Below are 21,452 nucleotides of genomic sequence, written 5' to 3' on the forward strand. Positions count from 1 at the left end.
CCTTCCTACTGAGATTATCCCCAATTTATTCTGTTTATATCTTATTTGTATATAGTGTTTACATGCTATCTCCCCCATTAATCTAGGGATTCTTTGTAAGCAGATCGGGTATTTGGAGTTTCTTTGTAGCCCCAGTGTTTAGCACAGTGCTTGGCATATAGGAAATGCTTAATAAAGGCTTGTTGACTGATACATCATAGGATAGAGTGATCTGCAATGGTAACTGGCAATTCATCCATGCATTCTCATCTTGTGCTTCCCAAGATTCCCAAGGAATCTGTCATAGAGGGAGCCCAAACAAACTGGGGATTTTCTCTTAGATCTCAGGATATGATATGAACACCAAGGTTATCCAATAGTTATCCTTTGTTATTACATAACCAAATCATGGATTGGTCACGTATTTTTCTGATGACATACTTTCCAACACTGGTATCAAATTCAAATAAAAAAAGATCCCTGCATACTGACTTAGAAAAGCACAAATTAATACTATCTATGTTGTACAGTATTATTATTTATTTTGTTAAATATTTCCCAAGGACATTCTAGTGCACATCTGTGAATTTTTAGGCCTCTGCCTTTCACCACTTCTAATTCCTCTTTTGTTGGTAACACTCCTCAGGTTCCTCTCCCTTTGTTCTTTCAGTGATAGTCAGTTTCAAAAATTAAAGAATTCCAAGGCTAACAGCCACAAATCACCAGAAAGCTATTGTACTTAAGAGAATTCTTTGTTTCTGAGAGAAAGCCTAAAGTGATGAAAAAATTTGGTATGTTCCCAAAGGCAGTGCCATCCAGTCTCCACTTCCTCTTCAAGGCTGGACCAATACTATTTTTAGCGCCTGTTCAGGATACCATACTGGCCATACATCCAACTGTAGCACATCCTCTGGACAACAGGCTCTCTTCATCCATATGGCATTTCTTTTGTGGATTAATAGTTGTGCTGAATTTTTATTATTTCTTGTTTTTATAAGTTGTTTATTATAATTATGAATTATTATGATTTTAAAATAATCTAAAATGACAATCAAATCAAATAAGCCTGAAAGGAAAGAATGCTTTTCACAATGATTGACTCCTCTTGCAGAGCCTAAGAACTAACTATCCATACTCCCTTCATTTAAGAATAATCGATAGTGAGTTGAGGTTATACACTATCACAGGAAATACAAACATGCTGGGGTAATGTGTAATCCTTTGAACCAACAATACCACTATCAGGTCTGTATCCCAAAGAGATCAAAGAAAAAAGAAAAGGACCGGCACGTACAAAAATATTTATAGCAGCTTTTGGTGATGCAAAATGAAGTGACTAGAACCAGGAGAAGACCATTATATATAGGAATAGCAATACTCTAACAATGATCCATTGTGAAAAACTTGGTTATAGAACTCTATTCAATACAGTGATCCAAGATAATTCCAATGGACTCAAGAAGAAAAAATGCTATCTATATCCAGAGAGAATTGATTTAACTCAAAGCACCAATTGAAGCATACTTTTTTCATTTATTTTTCGTGACTTTTTTTTTTTTTGCAACATAGCCAATATAATGTCCACATACATACTATCATATTCTTTGCATTCTTGATGAGAGAGGGAAAAGCTGGAGAAAGAGAATTGCAAACTCAACATTTTAAAAAATGAATGTTAAATATAAATTTTTAAGAGTTGAATTATGCTATATAAATCTGAATCTTCTCACAAAATGACAAAATCGTTCACTATTTGGCCTTACCCTTTCTAATTGTATGTTTATAGTGCAAAGTACACTGACTTTTTGTTAGGATTCTTACAAGGTACTAAGTAAGTGGAATTGAGGAGACAGTGGTTAAATATAGTTTAGCATTGATTTAATCCTACAACAAATAATGGTTTCCTAGTGATATAATGATTGGTGTATACTCAGTGTGGGAAATATAAGGAGGAGCTGTCAGGGCCAGAAAGGACAAGTGCACTAGAAGCTCTAGGAGGCTGAGACAGATTCATTCCATCTTCTACCTTTGTTGTGGCTGGAGGCTGAAGCACAAACCTTTGGATTCGGAGACGTTTGGAGGGAGCTAGAGGGCTAAAGCTGACAGAGGCAAAGAACTAGCGGCAGGAGCTCTCAGAACCAAGGAGAGAGATAGGCCTCTATTAAAGCTAACCGGACCCCAGGAAAAGAGACAAGACTTTGAAGGAGACAATAAAGGATTTGGACTTTAACTCCTGGCTGCATTTGGGGTGATTACACTAAACTGAAACGAAAGCTGCCTCCAGAAGCCCCCCAAGAAACCTGCTCCTGGAGAACATTACATTTTAGAGAAGAATATTACAACTTTTAATATAGTATCTTGATTTAAATCCTGGTTCTGCAATTTAACTCCCAGTCTAATTGTGAGCAAGTCACTTCACTTTTTTTGGTCAGTTTCTTCATATGTAAAGAAAAGAGATGGACTAAATGATCTTCCACTCAAAATGCTCAGTATCTTATTTCCACTTCAGCTTACCACAAACTTTGCCCTCCATTGGGGCTGACCTCTTCAATGAACCATGCCTACACAGACTTCCTGCAGCTCCTCCTACTATTCCATTGCCTGTGATGCTCTCCCAGCCTGAAATGCAAATTTGGGGGCGTGCAGAGCAGAGAATAAAGGCCCAAATCTGGAGGTGAAAGATCCAGATCAGTGTGGCTCTGACACTCAATCAACAAGTGACTAATCCAGAGCAAATCACCTAACTTATGTATACCTCAGTTCAATTCACAAAATAGAAGTGCCGATCAAAGGAAAAAGTGTGTATTAAGTAAATGTGATCCCTTTACTCCTTCTCTTTCTATTATCTAAGACTCAACATTTTTAAAAAATGCTTCTTAAATTCATCCTTTAAACTTCATTTTACTCCCAATATCTTAATTTAAGTCATTAATAATAGTATTGTCAGATGAAAGAATGATTTTGATATGCCATTTCCCATGAATGTAAACTGTTTGCATTTTTGTTTTTCTTCCCGGGTTATTTCTACCTTCTGAATCCAATTCTCCCTGTGCAACAAGAAAACTGTTTGGATCTGCACACATACATTGTATCTAGGATATACTAGGACATATTCAACATATATAGGACTGCTTGCCATCTAGGGGAGGGGGTGGAGGGTAGGAGGGAAAAATCGGAACAGAAGTGAGTGCAAGGGATAATGTTGTAAAAAAAATTACCCTGGCATGGATTGTCATTAAAAAGTTACTAGAAAAAAAAAAAAAAAAGAAAGAAAAAGAAAATTAAGATATGTCATTTCCCAGTTTAAGAATTTAAAATTCTTTAATATTCACTCAATCAATAAATTTCAAACTCTAAGATCTTTCAAGGTCTTCTATAATCCGACCGTATCCTACCTAATTACTCAACCTTATTTCTCACTATTCCTAATCCATTCACTGTCCAGTGAAAGTACAGATCATTCTCATTTTCTGACATTTGGGATGTTATTTTACCTCCCCTCTGTTTGTCCAAATTCAATCCATAATCTCCTTCAAAGCAAACCTTTAAGTCCTTCCATAATTTAAAAAAAAAAAAATACTACCACTTATATAGCACTTAGTGCATACAAACATTTAATCCTCACAATCTTGGGAGGGATGTATTTTTATTTATTCCCATTTTACCAATGAGGAAACAAGCAGATCAAAGTGAAATGACTTGTCCAAGCTTACACAGCTAGTAAAAGTCTGACACTGGATTTGAACTCAAGTTTTCTTAATTCCAGGTCTAAGCTCTAACCTCTGTACCACTTAGCCTACAGTGATCATATGATAATGCTAAAGATACACAGAAAGGCCAAAAATAAACAAATAAATCCCAATCTCCTCTACTGATCTATTCCAAACTACATACCAATTCCTACAGATTGTTTTTTCCTGGAAACTTATATAGCACTTGTCTGCACCACACATTTTAGTTATTATCTATCTTCTCTCATTTTTCCTTTAATTAATGTGTCAGTCATTATTCTGCAGAAAGATCATAAAGTGTTTGAGGGCATTCAGTCAATAAGCATTTATGAAGTATCTACTATGTGCTAGTGACACAAAAATGAGTGACAAAAATGCACGCCTTAAAGTAGCTGACAATGTAATGAGAAAAACAACAAGCAAACATATGGACAAACAAGTTATATAGATGATAAATGGAAATAATCAACAGAAAGTAGGTGTCAGAGGTAAGAGAGATTAGGAAAGAGCAGGGTCTATATTTTATACTTTTAAAAAATATTTTCAACAGCAGCATTTGGTTAAGGCATAAATATACAGCATTGTTCCAAGAAGATTAATTGATGGTCTTATTCATGATTTCAAAAGTCTACTTTATATAGAAAGTTTATATGCCAAGAAAATACATTTCAACATAAAATTTTAGAAATATTTAGGTTTTCAATTCCAATTGTTTAGTGATGAAGACAGCCATCTACACCCAGAGAGAGAACTGTGGGAACTGAGTGTGATTCACAACATAGCATTTTCACTCTTTTTGTTGTTGTTTGCTTGCATTTTATTTTGCTTCTTTTTTTTCCCCTAGTTTGATTTGATTTTTCTTGTGCGGCAAGATAATTGTTTAAATATGTATGCATATATTGAATTTAACATATATTTCTACCATGTTTAACATATATTAGACAACCTGCCATCTAGGGGAATGCGTAGGGGAAGGAAAAATTGGAACACAAAGTTTTACAAGAACTAATGATGAAAAATTGTCCACACATGTTTTGAAAAATAAAAAGCTTTAATAAAGAAAAAAAAGAAATATTTAGGTTTTAACATATTATTTGAAATGCTTTTTAAATATCTAAGTAAAAAGAAAAACTAGATAGCCCTGCAGTATGTTAAATGTCCACTATAGAAAATTTAAGGTCAAACATGGTCATCAATTTCGCATGGGATGAAATACTTGGCAAAAGTGGTGATCTGTAAAGTAAAGGATATGTCCTCACACTACTGAAATCACAGATGCCTAAAGTTCCATCCAGGTAAGCTATTATCTCACACTTCTCTTTCCTTTTCCTTGTAAAAGTAATCTATAGTTAATGTTTCCACTATTCTTTCTCCTCTAACTCTAAAACACCTTTTCTGACATCATTATTCAAATGAAACCTCTCTCCAAAATTATCAATGATGATGCAGTCAGGAAATCCAATGGCATTTTATTAAGCCTTCGTGATTTCTCTTCAGCATTTATTTGACATTTTAATCACTTTCTCCTTCCTCTTCTCTAGTTTTTTGTGACACTGCTCTCTCCTGGTTCCCATTTTATCTGTCTGACTACTCCATCTCCTTTGTGAGATATTAATCTAGGTCATGTCCACTATCTATGGGCATCCCCCAAGGCTCTATACAGAGTGTCCCAAAAATCTTAGTGTAGTTTTAAGCTTTAACTTCAAAAACATAGGAGCAGCTAGGTGGCACAGTGGGTAGAGCACCAGCCCTGAAGTCAGGAGAATCTGAGTTCAAATCTGGTCTCAGACACAACACTGTATGATCCTGGGCAAGTCACTTAACCCAAATTGCCTCAGGGGGAAAAAAAACTATGAATGCTACAAACTTACAAAAAATTTTTTAATAAGTTTCTTTTACATAAATAATAATTTTAATAATGATTTATACATTATAAAATATAATTTTAAATTTTAACAAAATATGGCACTTTGTCATCCTGTTATACACCAACTTTTTAACAGTTTTGGCAGGACACTTTCTCAAACAGGATCAGCAGAGGTCTTCTTGCTTGGCCATCTCAATCATTTGATCTGTCTCCATTAAACATATTCTTATGAAATCATGTCAAAACTGTAATTCTGCATCAATATCTCATCTTCTGGATGATCATAAGGCTAGGATTACAAATGTTACCTTTTCAGTCATTTAGTAGCAGCTGAGGAAAGTTTTTTTTTTTTTTTTTTTTTTTTTTACCAAGTCTAAAAATCAATTGGAACAACTGATATACTGCACCAGACAGTGACAATGTTGAATTTTAATTAGAAGAGTTTTGAAATTTTGATTAAAGCTTTAAAATGTTATTTTTTGTAAATAGAAGCATTAGTACTTCTAAAAGTTAGCTTAAATTTGCACCAAGAATTTTGGAATACTCTGCTCATCTCACTAATAGTGATCAAATCAGTTCTAGGCACAATTCCTCCCAACACTTCAGTCGCACATTTACTTTTTGGTTACCCCTTACACTGGCTATCCTAGAAACATCCCAAACTGCCATATCCAAAACAAAACTTATTATCTCTCACCCCTAAAATAAAAATCCCCCAATTCTAGGACATTGGGAGACTCCCAGGTATTCAGGTTCACAAGTTATTCACACATATTCCCACATTCAATCCCTTGTCAAATTGGTCCTTTGTATTTGACCTAAAATCAACAAGCATTTATTTAATGCTTAATGATCCTATGAATCCTTCCTTGCCCAGAGAGCCCTCTCCATTCCCCTAACAAAAATGACAGATCAGCTGCTGTACAATTAGTCAGCAGGTTAGTTACAGTGTTAGACATTAAGAAACATAACAGTATTTTGCTTGTTAAAGACCTTAAATTCTAAGGAGAATTTCATAAGAAAAATGAGAGAAGACAATTTGTATATACAGATAAAGGAAAAAGATACAAAATAAATGCACAGATATTTGCCTGGAAAGGCACTAACACTAGAGGAAATCAGAAGAGCCTTCTTGAAGAAAGAGTATTAGAATTAAGTATTGAAGGGACATAGAGGATTTAAAAGGCAGAAGTAAGAGGAAGAGAAAATTCTAGGCTTGGCGGCTGTGCTTGGTAAAGACACAGAATCAGGAGATGAAATGATCATGTATAGGGGACATCAACAAGGTGAGTCTGAATTCTCAGATGAAGAAATTGAAACTATTTCTAGTCATATGAAAAGATGCTCCAAGTCATTAATAATCAGAGAAATGCAAATTAAGACAACTCTAAGATACCACTACACACCTGTCAGATTCTAAATGAAGGAAAAAAAATAAAGATGATTGTTGAGGGGATGGGGAAAACTGGGACATTGATTCATTGTTTGGAGTTGTGAACTAATCCAACCATTTTGGAGAGGTTTGAACTATGTCAAAAAAGTTATCAAACGTATACCCTTTGATCCAGAGGTTATACTGGGATTATATCCCAAAAGAGATTATAAAGAAGGGAAAGGGACCTTTTGGACAATGTTTGTAGCCCTTTGTAGTGGCTAGAAACTGGAAACTGAATGGATGTCCATCAGTGGGAGAATGGTGAATAAATTGTGGTATATGAAAATTTGGAATATTACTGTTCTTGTAAGAAATGACCAACAGGATGATTTCAGAAAGGCTAGAGACTATACCTAACTGATGCTGAGGAAATGAGCAGGACCCAGGAGATCATTATATATTTCAACAACAATACAGATGATGACCAGTCCGATGGATCAGGCCATCCTCAGAAACTAGATCAACCAAATATTTCTAATGGAGCAGAATGAATTAATAGCTATACCTAAAAAGAACCTTGGGAGATGACTAAAAACCAACATTGAATTCATCCCTTATATTTATGCCACCTGCATCTTTGATTTCTTTCCAAGTAATTGTACAATAATTCAGAGTCTGATTTTTTTGTACAGCAAAATAATGTTGTTAATTATTATTGTGCTAAGTTATATTTTAAATATTTAAATCTACTGTCATCCTGCCATTTAGGGAGGGGGGGGGGGGGAGGTGAAAATTAAAAAGAGGGTTTGGAAAAGTGTAAAGTTACCATGTAATATCCTGTAAATTAAAGGCTTTAAAAAAAAAAAAAAAAAAAACCACAAGGTGAGTCTGGCTAGAGCTTGGAAAATATGAGAAGGAACAATGTGTGACCAGCCTGAAAAAACAGGTTGGAGTCAGACTGAAAAGGGTTCTTTTATATGGCAAATAGAAAGGTTTGTTTTTTATCCTACAGGCAATAGAGAGACAGTAAAGCTTCTTGATCAAAGAGTATCATGATCAGGCCTATAATTCAGGAATATAATTTTGGCAGCTGTTAGAAGATGGTTTAGATAGGGGAGATAAGGAGTTCAATAGAAGGCTAATTCAAAGAGTGCAAAAAAAAAAAAAAAAAAACCAGCTTTTAACTTGTCCACTTATTTAGCTTCTTAGCTATGAATACAAAGGCCATTAGACTGGTTTCATTTTTTTCCCTCCCTCTCCAAAGGATTGATGCATTTTCAGGAGGCAAAACAGGAATGATGCACATTCTACAAACAAGAAAACTGAAGCTTGGGGTGATTAAATGATGTGTTTGGGGTCCCACAATCACTAAGTGTTGGAGCCTAGAAACAATGACAGCTTTCCTAACACCAACTACAATGCTTTTCCCACTATATCACCCTGTTTCTTAACAAAAATTCTCTCAAATCTCTGTTTCTATATGATGGTAAATACTAGGAATTATTGTCTCACAATTCCCAGTTTTCAAACTATATTCTTATCCCTTCATTCGAAATCCACACTCATGTTTCTCTCACTCATGCCCTTCCCTCCATTCCCACCCACATCAGTTTCAGGCAGATCCTTCTCACCTTTGAGGTAACTATTACAGAAACCTTACTGATCTCCCAGCCTTAGTCTAATACCTCCTCACTCAACTTATATTCTACACAGCTGCCAAAGTGATCTTCCTAAAACACAATACTGACTATGCTGTCCCACCACATTTCACTAAGTTCTAGTGGCTTCCTATTACCCCAAGATCATATATAAACTCCAGTTTGTCATTTAAAGCTCTTCACCTTTGACATCATCTCCCTTTTCCTGCTTTACTACACAAGACCTCCTTCCCCAGTCTCACTAGCAGCCCTCTATGCTTAGAACATACTCCCCCCCACCCCCATCTTATCTCTGCTTCTGGGAATCACTGGTTCCTCTCAAGATTCAACTTTCTCTAGGTAGTCTTTCCTGGTCCTCCAAAAGGCAGAACCAGTTTTTTTGATTTGTACATAATCACACACCTGCATGTTGTCAACTAATTAGACAACTCCAGAGGGTAGATACCTTTTTCTTCTGTCTTTGCCCCCAAATACCCATCATAGTGCCTGGAAAATAAGCACTTATTTTTTAATTAAGTTAAGAGGACAAGTTTATTGAAGGTGATATAGCAATCCCAGTCAGTGATTAATATTAATTCTCCCTTCCTTTATGATACTATAAGAATAAGTAACCTTAATATAAAATTTAAAACCAGCCCATTAAAAATGACCTTACATTATCCAGTCCATTAGATTTTAAGGTCTTTAAAAATCAGATACTGTCACTGTCACAACAAAGCATCAATCACTATACTGTGCACACTTAAAGAGTAACTAAATACAACTGATTTAGGATCTAAACATAGAATAGAGATAGCACTAAGACTGAAGGAATTCACTCCAATAAAGAACTTGATAGAGTTTCCCCATATTGACAAAAACATTACAAACCCTTAGGTCCCTACAAGGTTAAGATATCCTGACAATATGAACTGGGATAGATGTTTTCATAGTAATAATGACAAAGAGACAGATGTCTGTCTGTGAGAACAGCAAGATGACATAATTAGAGGCATCTTAATCTGTAAACTGATCCTGAGATCAATAGTACCATCTCATCCAGAGTCAGAAGCTTCACTTCCCTTTATCTTGTTAGCTGACTAACATAAAGGATGAAATGTAAGAAAGCAGTTTTAAAGTTTAATCTAGGTGATATACAGAAAAGATGCCATATGGATCAAAAGCCAAAGTATTATTTATCAGTAAGTCAGATACATAATTATAGGATCCTTTTGGATAAAAAATGGTCATGAGACTCAGGTTTCAAGAAATCTAAGAGGTTTCTCACCTCATAAATGAAATATTTGTTAGCAACTAAAGTGAAATAATCTACTTTTCCCCCCCTTTTTCCATTAGGTCTATAACTTTCTGATCTTTCTTGAGTGTGAACTGAAGTTAACATCAAGCATATTACAATAACACCTTTTTTCTAAAGATCTCAAAGTGTTATACCACATTCACTAGTCTTTCATGTCCTGTGAAACAGGAGAGGAACATTAAGTAAGGCTATTAAGTGATATGCCTTAAGTCACACTAAGGCATCTGATTCTAAGATAAAGATCTTCCTTTATTCCCAGGCCAAGCCAGTACTCTAGCAAAAAAAACAGCACTTCATTCCAAGAAGCATTCCTTGGAGAAATCAACAGAGTTAAAGATTATTTTTAAAAAATGAAAAGTGGCATGAAAATACTGTAATAAATAAAATACTATGATTCAAGAAATATGTATAAAACAAAAGCTGTTAAATTTAACTATCAAAAAAAATAAGAGCCAAAAAAAAAAAAATCACAATTTTGCCTACATCTGGATAACAAAGTACCTTAAAGTCTTCATGATCATCCACTTTATACCGACAGTGCTGCATGGAATAAGTACTTTATTGCTTGTTGATACACATTTATTTTCAGCATAAGATAAAGTTACAGGTAGAAGAAAATCGAAGATTCAATGGAAAGAGACTTTGACAAGAACTAAAGCATGGGATTGTATAAGAGGAAAAGAGCAGTTATGGGGGGAAGGAAAAAGACAAGGAAATATTATGAAGTTAATTCTTATCTCTTTCACAACTCAATTTTCCCTCTCACTTTAAACTGACTTACTCAATGTTTTCCCACCTCTGCCTTTACTAATATCTATTCTGTATCTCTGTCAGCCTGCAAGTTTAATCTGGCCTTCAGGGTCTTGGTCAAGTCTCACCTTCTACTCAGAATACCACCTTAATTAATACCTAACAATGTTTGCCATATAGTAAACACTTAGTACTTAGTTATTACTGATGTGCATACTTAATCGTCCATCTATAAAGGAAGCTTAAGATTTCCCTTTAACATAAAAAAATTTCTGAACAATCTTGAGTTATCTAAAAATAAAAATGTTGCTCTTAAAAGCAGGGATTTCCCAATCTATGAAAGAGTTCACAACCATTTGCTAAAGATATTACAGAGGATATTAATGCAACAAGCAGGGGATTGGACCATATGACTTTTCAGGCCTCTAATGATTATTATTTCATTATTCCGCATTTTAGGTGTTTTGTCTTACAACCCCATATCACAATAGGTATGAGCATCTACAGAAACAATAAAGAAAAATTGGCCATATGAATTAGAATTAAAAAGATCATGGAGGTAAAACTGTCAGATGCCAGAGGCTTGGGCATGGAACTACAAACTATTGTTTGTTATTCACCAGTTTTCTATTTACCCCCAATCACCTCCTCAGAACTTGTATTTGATAAATAAGTAGGCTAAAATCAAACGCTCAAATCTGAGACAGTGTTAAAATTGTCTATCTAGTCTTAAATCTCCTATGCCTAACAGAAAAGATCATCAAGCTTTGATTACTAAGCAAATTAGAGGGTTTACCCACATACTTAAAAAACACAGCACAGAAAACTGAGTTTAGCATATGATAATTAATCTCCTCTGAACTGTTCTAACACTTATTTCTTAGTGCTCTCTACTTTGTATTACTATTTTAATTATTTCTTATTCGTTCTACTAAACTGTAACCTCCTTGAGGGAGGCAGGGGTCTTTGCCTATTTATTTTCAATACTCTCTCCTACAATGCGTATAACTAATTTGAATGATACTAATTCAGTGATGAATCTTCCAAATCTGTTCTTCTAAAACTTAATAATCATGCTGTCTGGACTTTAACCACTTTTATATACTATGACTTATTGTGCACTTATGTCTGTTTAATGTCATCTATTTCCTGGATATATATAGTTATCAATGGTATTTGAGATTATACCTTCTAGTGAGCAGGACTTGTTTATATGTATGGTTCTCTCTGTCCGGTGCCTAGTACCACCTCAAGAGTAATTAAAGCACTTTAAATATAATCTAATATTAGAGGGAGAAAATGCCCTAAAGATCTTTTACTACAATCTTTAAATCTATGAAGTGTGAACATTTAGGCCATTTGGGATGACTTTAGAGCTGGCAAAACATAGATCTCTTAATTCTCAGTTCACTATTCTTTCCATTACTTCTTCTGTATATATTAAAATGGTTCAAAACTATGCAAATAACAACCAACCAATCATGACATAAGGTCAAAGACCTTTATGTTTAAAAAAAAAAAAAAAAAAAACAGACATTATGTCCAAAGAAGTCATTTTAGACAGGATTATCATTTGTTTAAATCGCAGAAGTAAGCTTCGTCCCGTGTTGTAAACTTCAGCACTTGAGTTTGAGGACGGAACTCCTTCCAACAATGCAGACTGCAAGCCCTCCACAACTCGGGCAAGGTCCCCAGATTCATCACCGGGAGCCACGCTGATGCCGAGCCTCCGCAAAGTCAGCCCTCCCGGCTCGGAGGCCAGACTTGAAGCCTTTCCAGCCCTCTGGGGCCTGCGAGAGAGTGCGCTCCACAGGCTCAGCCTTCAAGTCACCTCCATGTCACAATGAGGCACGAAAACAGGGCTCGGACAGCGTATGAACCAACAGCCGAGCTCGGGCAGGGGCTCCCCCAGCAGCCGGGGCCGGCTTCGGGCTGCTCGCGCTCGCGTCTGCACGGAAAGTCTGCCCGGGAGCGGTACCGGGCTATCCCGGACGGACTGGGCATGGCCCCGGTGACCGCGGGGAACAAGGTCTCCAGCCCCGGGGAGAATGAATGGTTCCATTCCCCGCCCCTGCCGCCGTTCTTATACACACACACGCACACACACGCACTCACATTCAGGTTGATACAACTACTGTCTCCCCCCCCACCCCCCAAGCACGGAGTCCTCAGCCCGCATTCCTCCTCAGGGGGGCCCGAATCCTCCTCCTCCTCCTCCTCCTCCTCCTCCTGCTGCTTCCTCTTCCTCTTCCTCCTCCCTCCTTCCCCCAGGATGACATGTCACGTTGGTCGGGCCTGAAAGCAATCTCCGAGCGCTCGGCCACCGCTCCGCTCGCCGGGCCCGCGCTCCCTGAGCCTGTCACCCGCAGGGGGGAGGGCCCCAGCCGGTCCCGAAAGGGTCACCGCAGACTGCCGGCCCGCGCCCCAGACACCTCCCCCGAGACGGCCCCGGCCCGCTCTGCGCTCCCCGCCCCGGCCCTGCCCGGCTCCGGACGGAGGCCAGGCCCTCCGCCTCGGCCGGCCCAGCCTGGCGCGAACCTCGCGCGTTCCGGGGCCCGCCCCTGCCGCCCCCCGCCCCGTACCTGCTGGGAGAGCGGAATGAGCGGAGCCGCCATCTTTGCCCCGCTCCGGCACCGACCGACCTACGGCGGGGAGGGGAGGGGCCAGCAGGAGCCGGGACTCCGTGCACGCGCGGCGTTACGCTACGCAGCGCGGCGCAGTCGGGGCCCCGCCCCGAGAGCGCAGGTGGGGCGGGAGGAGGGGGAGGGTCCGCGTCGGGGCCGCGGTCTAGCGACGCAGCCCTACAAGAAGGCGAAGGGGCGTGCCTGAGAGAACGAGGGGAGGGGCGCCTCCCCCCCTCCCCCCCCCACACGCCCATCCTGGTCCCCACTCCTCTCCCTCCGCTTATCCTCGATCCTCCCACAAGACTATGTAGATTCCCCAACTGGATGTGAACAAACGGGGAAGAAATTAAAACTGTCAACAGTGCTCTTTTAATTAGAGAAACGCGAATTACAGCAACTCTGAGGGACGCGGCCGGTTCCTCTCAGATCGGCTAAACGACAAGTGCTGAAGAAGAGGGCAAGTGGGAGCGCTGAGGCACTGGCGGTGGGGTGGGCTAAGAACTGGAAACGGGGCGAATGCCCATCAGCTGGGGAACAGCGAAACGAGCTGTGGTACAAGAGTGTCACGGGACGCGGTGATTTTCTGTAAGGAATGAGGAGGAGGCCGATTTCAGAAACGCCTCAAAAGAATTACGTGAACTGATGCTGAGGGGAGTGAGCAGATCCGGGAGAGCAGTACCCACAAATCACAGCCACATTGTGGTGAGCAGCTATGATGAACTCGGCTCTTCTCAGCAATGCAGAACTCCAAGACAGTTCCGAAAGACTCAATACGGAAAATGCCATCGACAGCCAGAGAAAGAACTATGGAGTCTGAATGCAGATTGAGGCGTGCTAATTTCACTTTTTTGGTTCTCTTTCTCGGGCTTTTTATTCTGATTCTTCTTTCACAACACGACTGGAAATATGATTATTATGATTTTATATATATGTTATAGAATATAGAATGTATTATATATTATATAATATATAATAATATGTTATATATAATATATATTATATATTATATAATATATAATGTATTATATAATATATTATATTGTTATATTTTATATAATATAGAATGTATTATATATTATATAATATATAATAATATGTTATATGTAATATATTATATAATATATAATGTATTATATAATATATAATATGTTGTATATAATATATTGTATTATTATATATTATATAATACATAGTGTATTATATAATAATATGTTATATATAATATATTAATCTATTAATCTACATATATATAGTCTCAGATTGCTTGCTGTTTTGGAGAGATGGAAGAAGAGAGAGGAGTAAAGGGAGAAAAATTTGAAACTCAAAATCTTATAAAAGTGAATGTTGAAAACTCTTTATATGTGATTTAGGAAAATAAAAAAATCAAGTGCAGAAACAAAAAGAGAATACTTGTAGAACTACAGCTCAAATTGTTTAAATAAAAAAAAAAAAAGATCACTTGTTTCTGTGCTACAGAGGATTTGGAAGCAGAAAAAATGGGCTCAGATCTGCACTCAGTAGCTATAACTTTGTGACTCTGAGCAAGTCACTGCCCAGTTACTGCACTTGCGACTTTGGACTGTTCATTAGGGCTCTTTATCTCTATCTGTAAAAATGAATGAGTTGGACCAGGTCAGGGGTTCTTAACCCTTTTGTGTGATCTGAATTTGTTTGGCAGTCACAGAATCGTGTGGATTCTATAATCAGGTTTTTATTTTTTTTTTATTTTTTTTTTTTTATTTAATAGCCTTTAATTTACAGGATATATACATGGGTAACTTTACAGCATTAACAATTGCCAAACCTCTTGTTCCAATTTTTCACCTCTTACCCCCCCACCCCCTCCCCTAAATGGCAGGATGACCAGTAGATGTTAAATATATTAAAATATAACTTAGATACACAATAAGTATACATGACCAAAACATTATTTTGCTGTACAAAAAGAATCAGACTCTGAAATATTGTACAATTAGCTTGTGAAGGAAATCAAAGATGCAGGTGTGCATAAATATAGGGACTGGGAATTCAATGTAATGGTTTTTAGTCATCTCCCAGAGTTCTTTTTCTGGGTATAGCTAGTTCAGTTCATTACTGCTCCATTAGAAATGATTTGGTTGATCTCGTTGCTGAGGATGGCCTGATCCATCAGAACTGGTCATCATCTAGTATTGTTGTTGAAGTATATAATGATCTCCTGGTCCTGCTCATTTCACTCAGCATCAGTTCGTGTAAGTCTCTCCAGGCCTTTCTGAAATCATCCTGTTGGTCATTTCTTACAGAACAGTAATATTCCATAATTTTCATATACCACAATTTATTCAGCCATTCTCCAACTGATGGACATCCATTCAGTTTCCAGTTTCTAGCCACTACAAAAAGGGCTGCCACAAACATTCGTGCACATACAGGACCCTTTCCCTTCTTTATAATCTCTTTGGGATATAATCCCAGTAGTAACACTGCTGGATCAAAGGGTATGCACAGTTTGATAACTTTTTGAGCATAGTTCCAAACTACTCTCCAAAATGGTTGGATTCGTTCACAACTCCACCAACAATGAATCAATGTCCCAGTTTTCCCACATCCCCTCCAACAATCATCATTATTTTTTCCTGTCATCTTAGCCAATCTGACAGGTGTGTAGTGGTATCTTAGAGTTGTCTTAATTTGCATTTCTCTGTCTATAATCAGGTTTTTAAATGCATAAAAAAATTTTATAGGATTAGAGAGGAAATCAATTATATCGAAGTAAAAGTATACACACACACACATATTTTTTAAATTCAGGTACCAATAGATTGAGAAATTATTTGACTATCTTTAATTCCAAAGCCTTCTCATGTACCTCCTATTTATTCTATCTATAATTTGCTTTGTAAATACTTGTTTGCATATAATTTGCACAGACTGGTTTGCATAAACTTCATTTATATTTGTCTCCCCCATTGCTTTGAAAACTCTGAGAGAATAGGGACTGTGTTTTGTCTTTTTTTTTTTTTTTTTTTTTTTTTTATATCCCCAGGCTTAACACACTGCCTGGTACATTCTGGCATTTAACAAATATTTATTACAGTGATTGAGGCCTAAACTCAGATTTCTCACTCTCAACATCCCCCATATCCAATTTATTGCCAAAGCTATTTTATCTTCCTAACATCTCTTCTGTAAGCCCCTTCCTCTCATCTAATCCAGTAACCACCTTAATGCTAATTCCTCATCATCTCATATCTGCACTACATTATGACAGCCTGTTGAATGGTCTCTCTGCCATGCTCTGGTCCATCCTCCACTCAACTGCCAAAGTGATCTTGCTGAAGTACAGATGTGATGACCCTGTCACCTCCCTACTTAAACTCCAGCACTTTCCTATCACCTCCAGGATCAAATATAAAAGCCTGTATTTGGGGTTCAAATCCTATTAACCTATCACCACCACCACCTTTCCAATTTTACAACTGATATCCTCTCTTATTTTTCAGTCCTGTGACTAAACAAATCCCTCCATGTGCTGACTCCAGGCATTTTCACAGACTGTCTCCTATGCCTGAAATGTTCTCTATCCTCCTCCCCACCTCCTGGCTTCCCTGGCCTCCGTTAAGTCTCAATCAAAATCTCACCTTCTACAGGAAGTCTTTCCTGATCTCCCCTTTTCTGTGTTATTTCCAATTTATACTGTATGTAGCTTATTTATGGGGCAGCTAGTGGTACAGTGGATAGAGTGCTGGACCTGAAGCCAGAAAAACTCCTCTTCCTGAGTTCAAATTCAGCCTCAGATACTCACTAGCTGTAAGAACTTGGGTAAGTCACTTAACCCTGTTTGTCTTGGTTTCCTCATCTGTAAAATGAGCTGGAAAAGAAAATGGAAACCACTCCGGCATTTTTGCCAAGAAAACAAGAAGAAGAAGAAAAGAGAACAAGAAGAAAAAGAAGAACAACAAGAATAAGTACAAGAAGTAGAAATAGTAGTGGTAGTTGCAGTAGAAGAAGTAAAAGGAGGTAGAGAAGAAATAATAGTAGTTGATGAGTTCTGGAGTAAATAGGTGAGGTTGGCAGAGAAGGCCTGAATCACTGATAAGATTATTCCCTGAAGATCATTATATACTTCAACAACAATACTATATGATGACCAGTTCTGATGGACCTGGCCATCCTCAGCAATGAGATCAACCAAATCATTTCCAATGGAGCAGTAATGAACTGAAACAGCTACGACCAGAGAAAGAACTCTGGGAGATGACTAAAAACCATTACATTGAATTCCCAATCCCTATATTTTTGCCCACCTGCATTTTGGATTTCCTTCACAAGCCAATTGTACAATATTTCAGAGTCTGATTCTTTTTGTACAGCAAAATAACGGTTTGGTCATGTATACTTATTGTGTATCTAATTTATATTTAAATATATTTAACATCTACTGGTCATCCTGCCATCTGGGGGGGGGGGTGGGTGGTAAGAGGTGAAAAATTGGAACAAGAGGTTTGGCAATTGTTAATGCTGTAAAGTTACCCATACATATAACCTGTAAATAAAAGGCTATTAAAAAAAAAAAAAGATTATTCCCTGAGGCAAGTGGGGAAAGACACTGATGGGAGTCAACTCCATTTTACAATCCCACTCCCTTGGAAGTCTTCAGTAAACCCCTTACTACCCAATAGAAAGCCTAATTAGGATGTCAAACTCAGAAGTTAAATCTCCTATACATTCAACAATGGCCTGTGCTATCTTTGCTGAATCCCTTTTAGGTTAGTTAGCCATAGTTCTGCTTTGTAGTGTCTGTCCTCTCATCCTCTCCCATATCTCATAGTGTCTTTCTCCTGGTTGTAACTCCTTTTTTTTAACCTAATAGCTTTTTATTTTTCAAAATACATGCAAAGATAATTCTCAACATTCACCTTTGCAAAATCTTGTGTAAGAGTAAATAACTCTTTTAGGATGCTAAACTCCCCTATGGATTTAGCCTGTCAATTAAGGGCATATTCCCACCTCATGGTATATTCCTATTTCTCCTGATTAATTTATAAGTTCTACTAGGGAACTTGTCTTTTCCATTGTAAATTGTTTAAAAAAAAAACTTTTTTGCTAACTATACGCTCTCCCAAATCTATTTCAGATTTACCACTCCTAGTGTACATATTCATTTTATTTGTAACTTTTTCTTATAAATAAAAATACGTTTTGGCAAAGAGAAAGGCCATTGTAAATTCATCACATGACCAAACCCCAACATTTGGTACCTACACCAATCTCATCATTTGGTACAAATTGTAGTCCTCAATCTGATCAGTAATAGTAGTAATAGTAGTGGTAATAGTAATAGTGGTAGTAGTAGTGGTAATAATCATAATAATTACTAGTACTTTAAGGTTTGCACAGCATTTTACACTTATTTCTTTTGATATTCCCAACAACTCTGGGAGGGATGGACATACTATTACTATTCCCATTTTACAGATAAGGCTGACAGAGGTTTAAGTAACTTGCTCAAGATTATACATCTGACAAAGTGTCTAAGGCCAAATTTGAACTCAGATCTTCCTGACTCCAGGACCACCTACCTTCCCTTCCTCTCTTTCTTACCTAGCTGTCCTTCGCAGCCTTCTCTCATCTACAAATTTGATGAGCTTTCCCTGAAGCCAAAATGTTAAGTGACACAGAAGCAAGAACAAATAACTATCCCCCATATGAAATAGTTTTTTTAAAAAAAGGAAACAAAATTCAGCAAATCTTATCAATACATAGGGAAAAGCTGACATTATATGTAATGTCCCATACTTATGTCACCCTTCCCCCCATCTCTTTAAAGGAATGGAGATCTTTGCATGACCTTTTCTTGATAAAGATTGGGTGTTCTTCTTGATCAGTACAAGATTTCTAGATGTTAATCAAGACCCCCTCTAGGTATTAAAGAAAAAAAAAAATCGACCCATTTTCTAGGAATTACAGATAAACTCACTAGACTATAATTTGCAATTCTTCTTTATTTTGATCTTTTTCATTTTACATGATTTTTCAAATATCACCAAAAGTGACTCAGCCATCAGTTCTTTCCATTCCGTCAGAACTCAAGAATGTGATTCATACAGCTCAGGTAACCTGAATTCTTCAAGAGCATCTAGGGGCTTACTTACCCTAATCTTACTTAACTTGGCCCTGTAGCACCAACTGTAGGTTGAACTGGCTTTAGCAAGTCTTTCATTTTAAGAAAGAAGGTAAGAACAACCTCAGGCATTTTAACCCTCCACTTATCCCCTGATTCTGCCAAGAATTTATGTGGTATTTTGGGAGTCCTTCTGATTAGAAAAGCCAAACCCTTTTTAGGGTTCCTTATCTATCCTGGGTGAAAAGTGGTGAAAAACAATATAAACTGTGATCCTACAGTCTTCCATTTCTTGTTCACACTTCAAAATTGCTGTCTATAAGTATCATTTGTGCCCACAAGAAAATCATCAGAAATGGAGAGTCATCATTTATTTTGATAAGTCTTGACAAGTTCTCTGTTATGTCCAGGTTACATGGCCCAGGAAGATGTATTGTTGCATCTCTGCTTCAGAGGCTGTATTGAGTGCACAATCATTTACAAACAAAAATTCATGCACCAACACTCCCTCCACTTTCGTTTTAGCTTGTAGCCTTTTCAAATCAAAGAATTCACCATCAATGAGATAGCTGACTTTGATTCCATGTTTATTCTCACTGAAGGTATTTAACAACATGGCTACAAACAAGCATCCCAACTCTACTACAGAGAGCACAACCCCATTGGATAGGCCATATTGTTCAAATGACAAAAGAACGCTTGCCAAAAAAGATTTTATGGAGAACTCACACAGGGCAAGTGCTCACAATGCGATCACAAAAAATGAAAAAAGAACACTCTCAAGGCCTCTCAACTTTAGAATTAATTGTATGACATAATATGGGAGACCCTGGCACAGGACCACGCAGTGTGGTGTGCCCTTATCAAAGAAGGTGCTGAGTTCTATGAGCAAAGCAGAATTAAATGAGCTCAGAAGAAACGGGAGATGCACAGTTAGAGCATGTACCGCGAATGTTCATAGGGAGTATTTGGGTCCAACCTGTGGCAGAGGTTTCTGAGCTTGTATTGGTCTGATCAGCCACTCAGACACAATGTAACTTGACTCTAACGTAGTGGTATAATTTTGGTCCTCTTCAAGAACAAAAAAAAACAAGAAAAAACAAAAAACAACAACCACCACCAAAAACCACCTTTTCTACAGATGTCTGTCCCTCAGTAAAGAATTCCCCTACTAATCCCACTTCTCTTTTCTTCCTCAGCCCCTTGCTTTCTGATCACTCATCTGACAAGTCCTCTGCCTCCACTCTATCAATGATAGACAAATGACTTCTTTTTCCTAAGAGTATACAGCTCTTTCCTCCTCATCAAGAGTCTCTAATCTGTCTTTTCTTTTTTTAATTCCTCCCTTCTCCAAAGATCTGATAGGTCAATTATCCCTTGTTCTAATTTGTTTGTGATATCATCCTTTATGCCCAAATCATGTATCATTTTTGACATTTTGGTATGGGGTGTGAGGTGTAAGTCTATGTTGAATTTCTGACATATTATTTTCCAGTTTTCCCAGCAATTTTTATCAAATAGTGAGTTCTTATTCCAGAAGCTGGAGTTTGGGGGTTTATCAAATACTGAATTTACTATAGTATATATAGGAATATACTATATTGTGTTATGTGTATCTAATCTGTTTCACTTCTCCATCACTCTGTTTCTTAGCCAGTACCAAGTGGTTTTGATGATTGCTGCTTTATAAAATAGTTTTAGGTTTGGTATTGCTAAGCCACCATCTTTTGTATTTTTTTTTCATTAATTCTCTTAATATTCTTGACCTTTTGTTCTTCTAGATGAATTTTGTTATTATTTTTTCTGTTCTATAAAATAATGTTTTGGCAATTTGATTGGTATGGCACTGAATAAATAGACCAATTTAGACAGACTTGTCATTTATATTTGATTAGCTCAGCCTAACCATGAACAATTGATTTTTTTCTAATTGTGTAAATCTGATTTTATTTGTGTGAGAAGTATTTTGTAATTATGTTCATATAGTTCTTTGGTTTGTTTTGGTAGGTAAACCCACAAGTATTTTATTTTGTCTAAATTAATTTTATTTATTTTTTAATTATAGCTT

The 21,452-nt window shown here is 37.3% G+C and overlaps 1 protein-coding gene across 7 annotated transcripts in view; it reads right to left on the reverse strand.

Moving 5' to 3' along the window:
- Positions 1-13,357, reverse strand: part of EPS15L1 (epidermal growth factor receptor pathway substrate 15 like 1) — a 110,288-nt gene extending 96,931 nt beyond the window's left edge. For 4 of the 7 annotated variants that reach the window (XM_031947956.1, XM_031947958.1, XM_031947959.1 and 1 more), the window contains exon 1: positions 13,240-13,356. In XM_031947956.1, coding sequence (XP_031803816.1) covers positions 13,240-13,272 — 33 coding nt within the window. In that variant the 5' untranslated portion in view covers positions 13,273-13,356. Of the gene's footprint in view, positions 1-13,239 lie in introns of all 7 variants that reach the window. The other 3 variants (XM_031947955.1, XM_031947957.1, XM_031947961.1) reach the window with 2 other exon arrangements.
- Positions 13,358-21,452: the final 8,095 nt, after the last annotated feature.

The sequence above is a fragment of the Sarcophilus harrisii genome, chromosome 1, assembly GCF_902635505.1.
Source record: "Sarcophilus harrisii chromosome 1, mSarHar1.11, whole genome shotgun sequence".
Classification (NCBI taxonomy): Eukaryota; Metazoa; Chordata; class Mammalia; order Dasyuromorphia; family Dasyuridae; genus Sarcophilus; species Sarcophilus harrisii.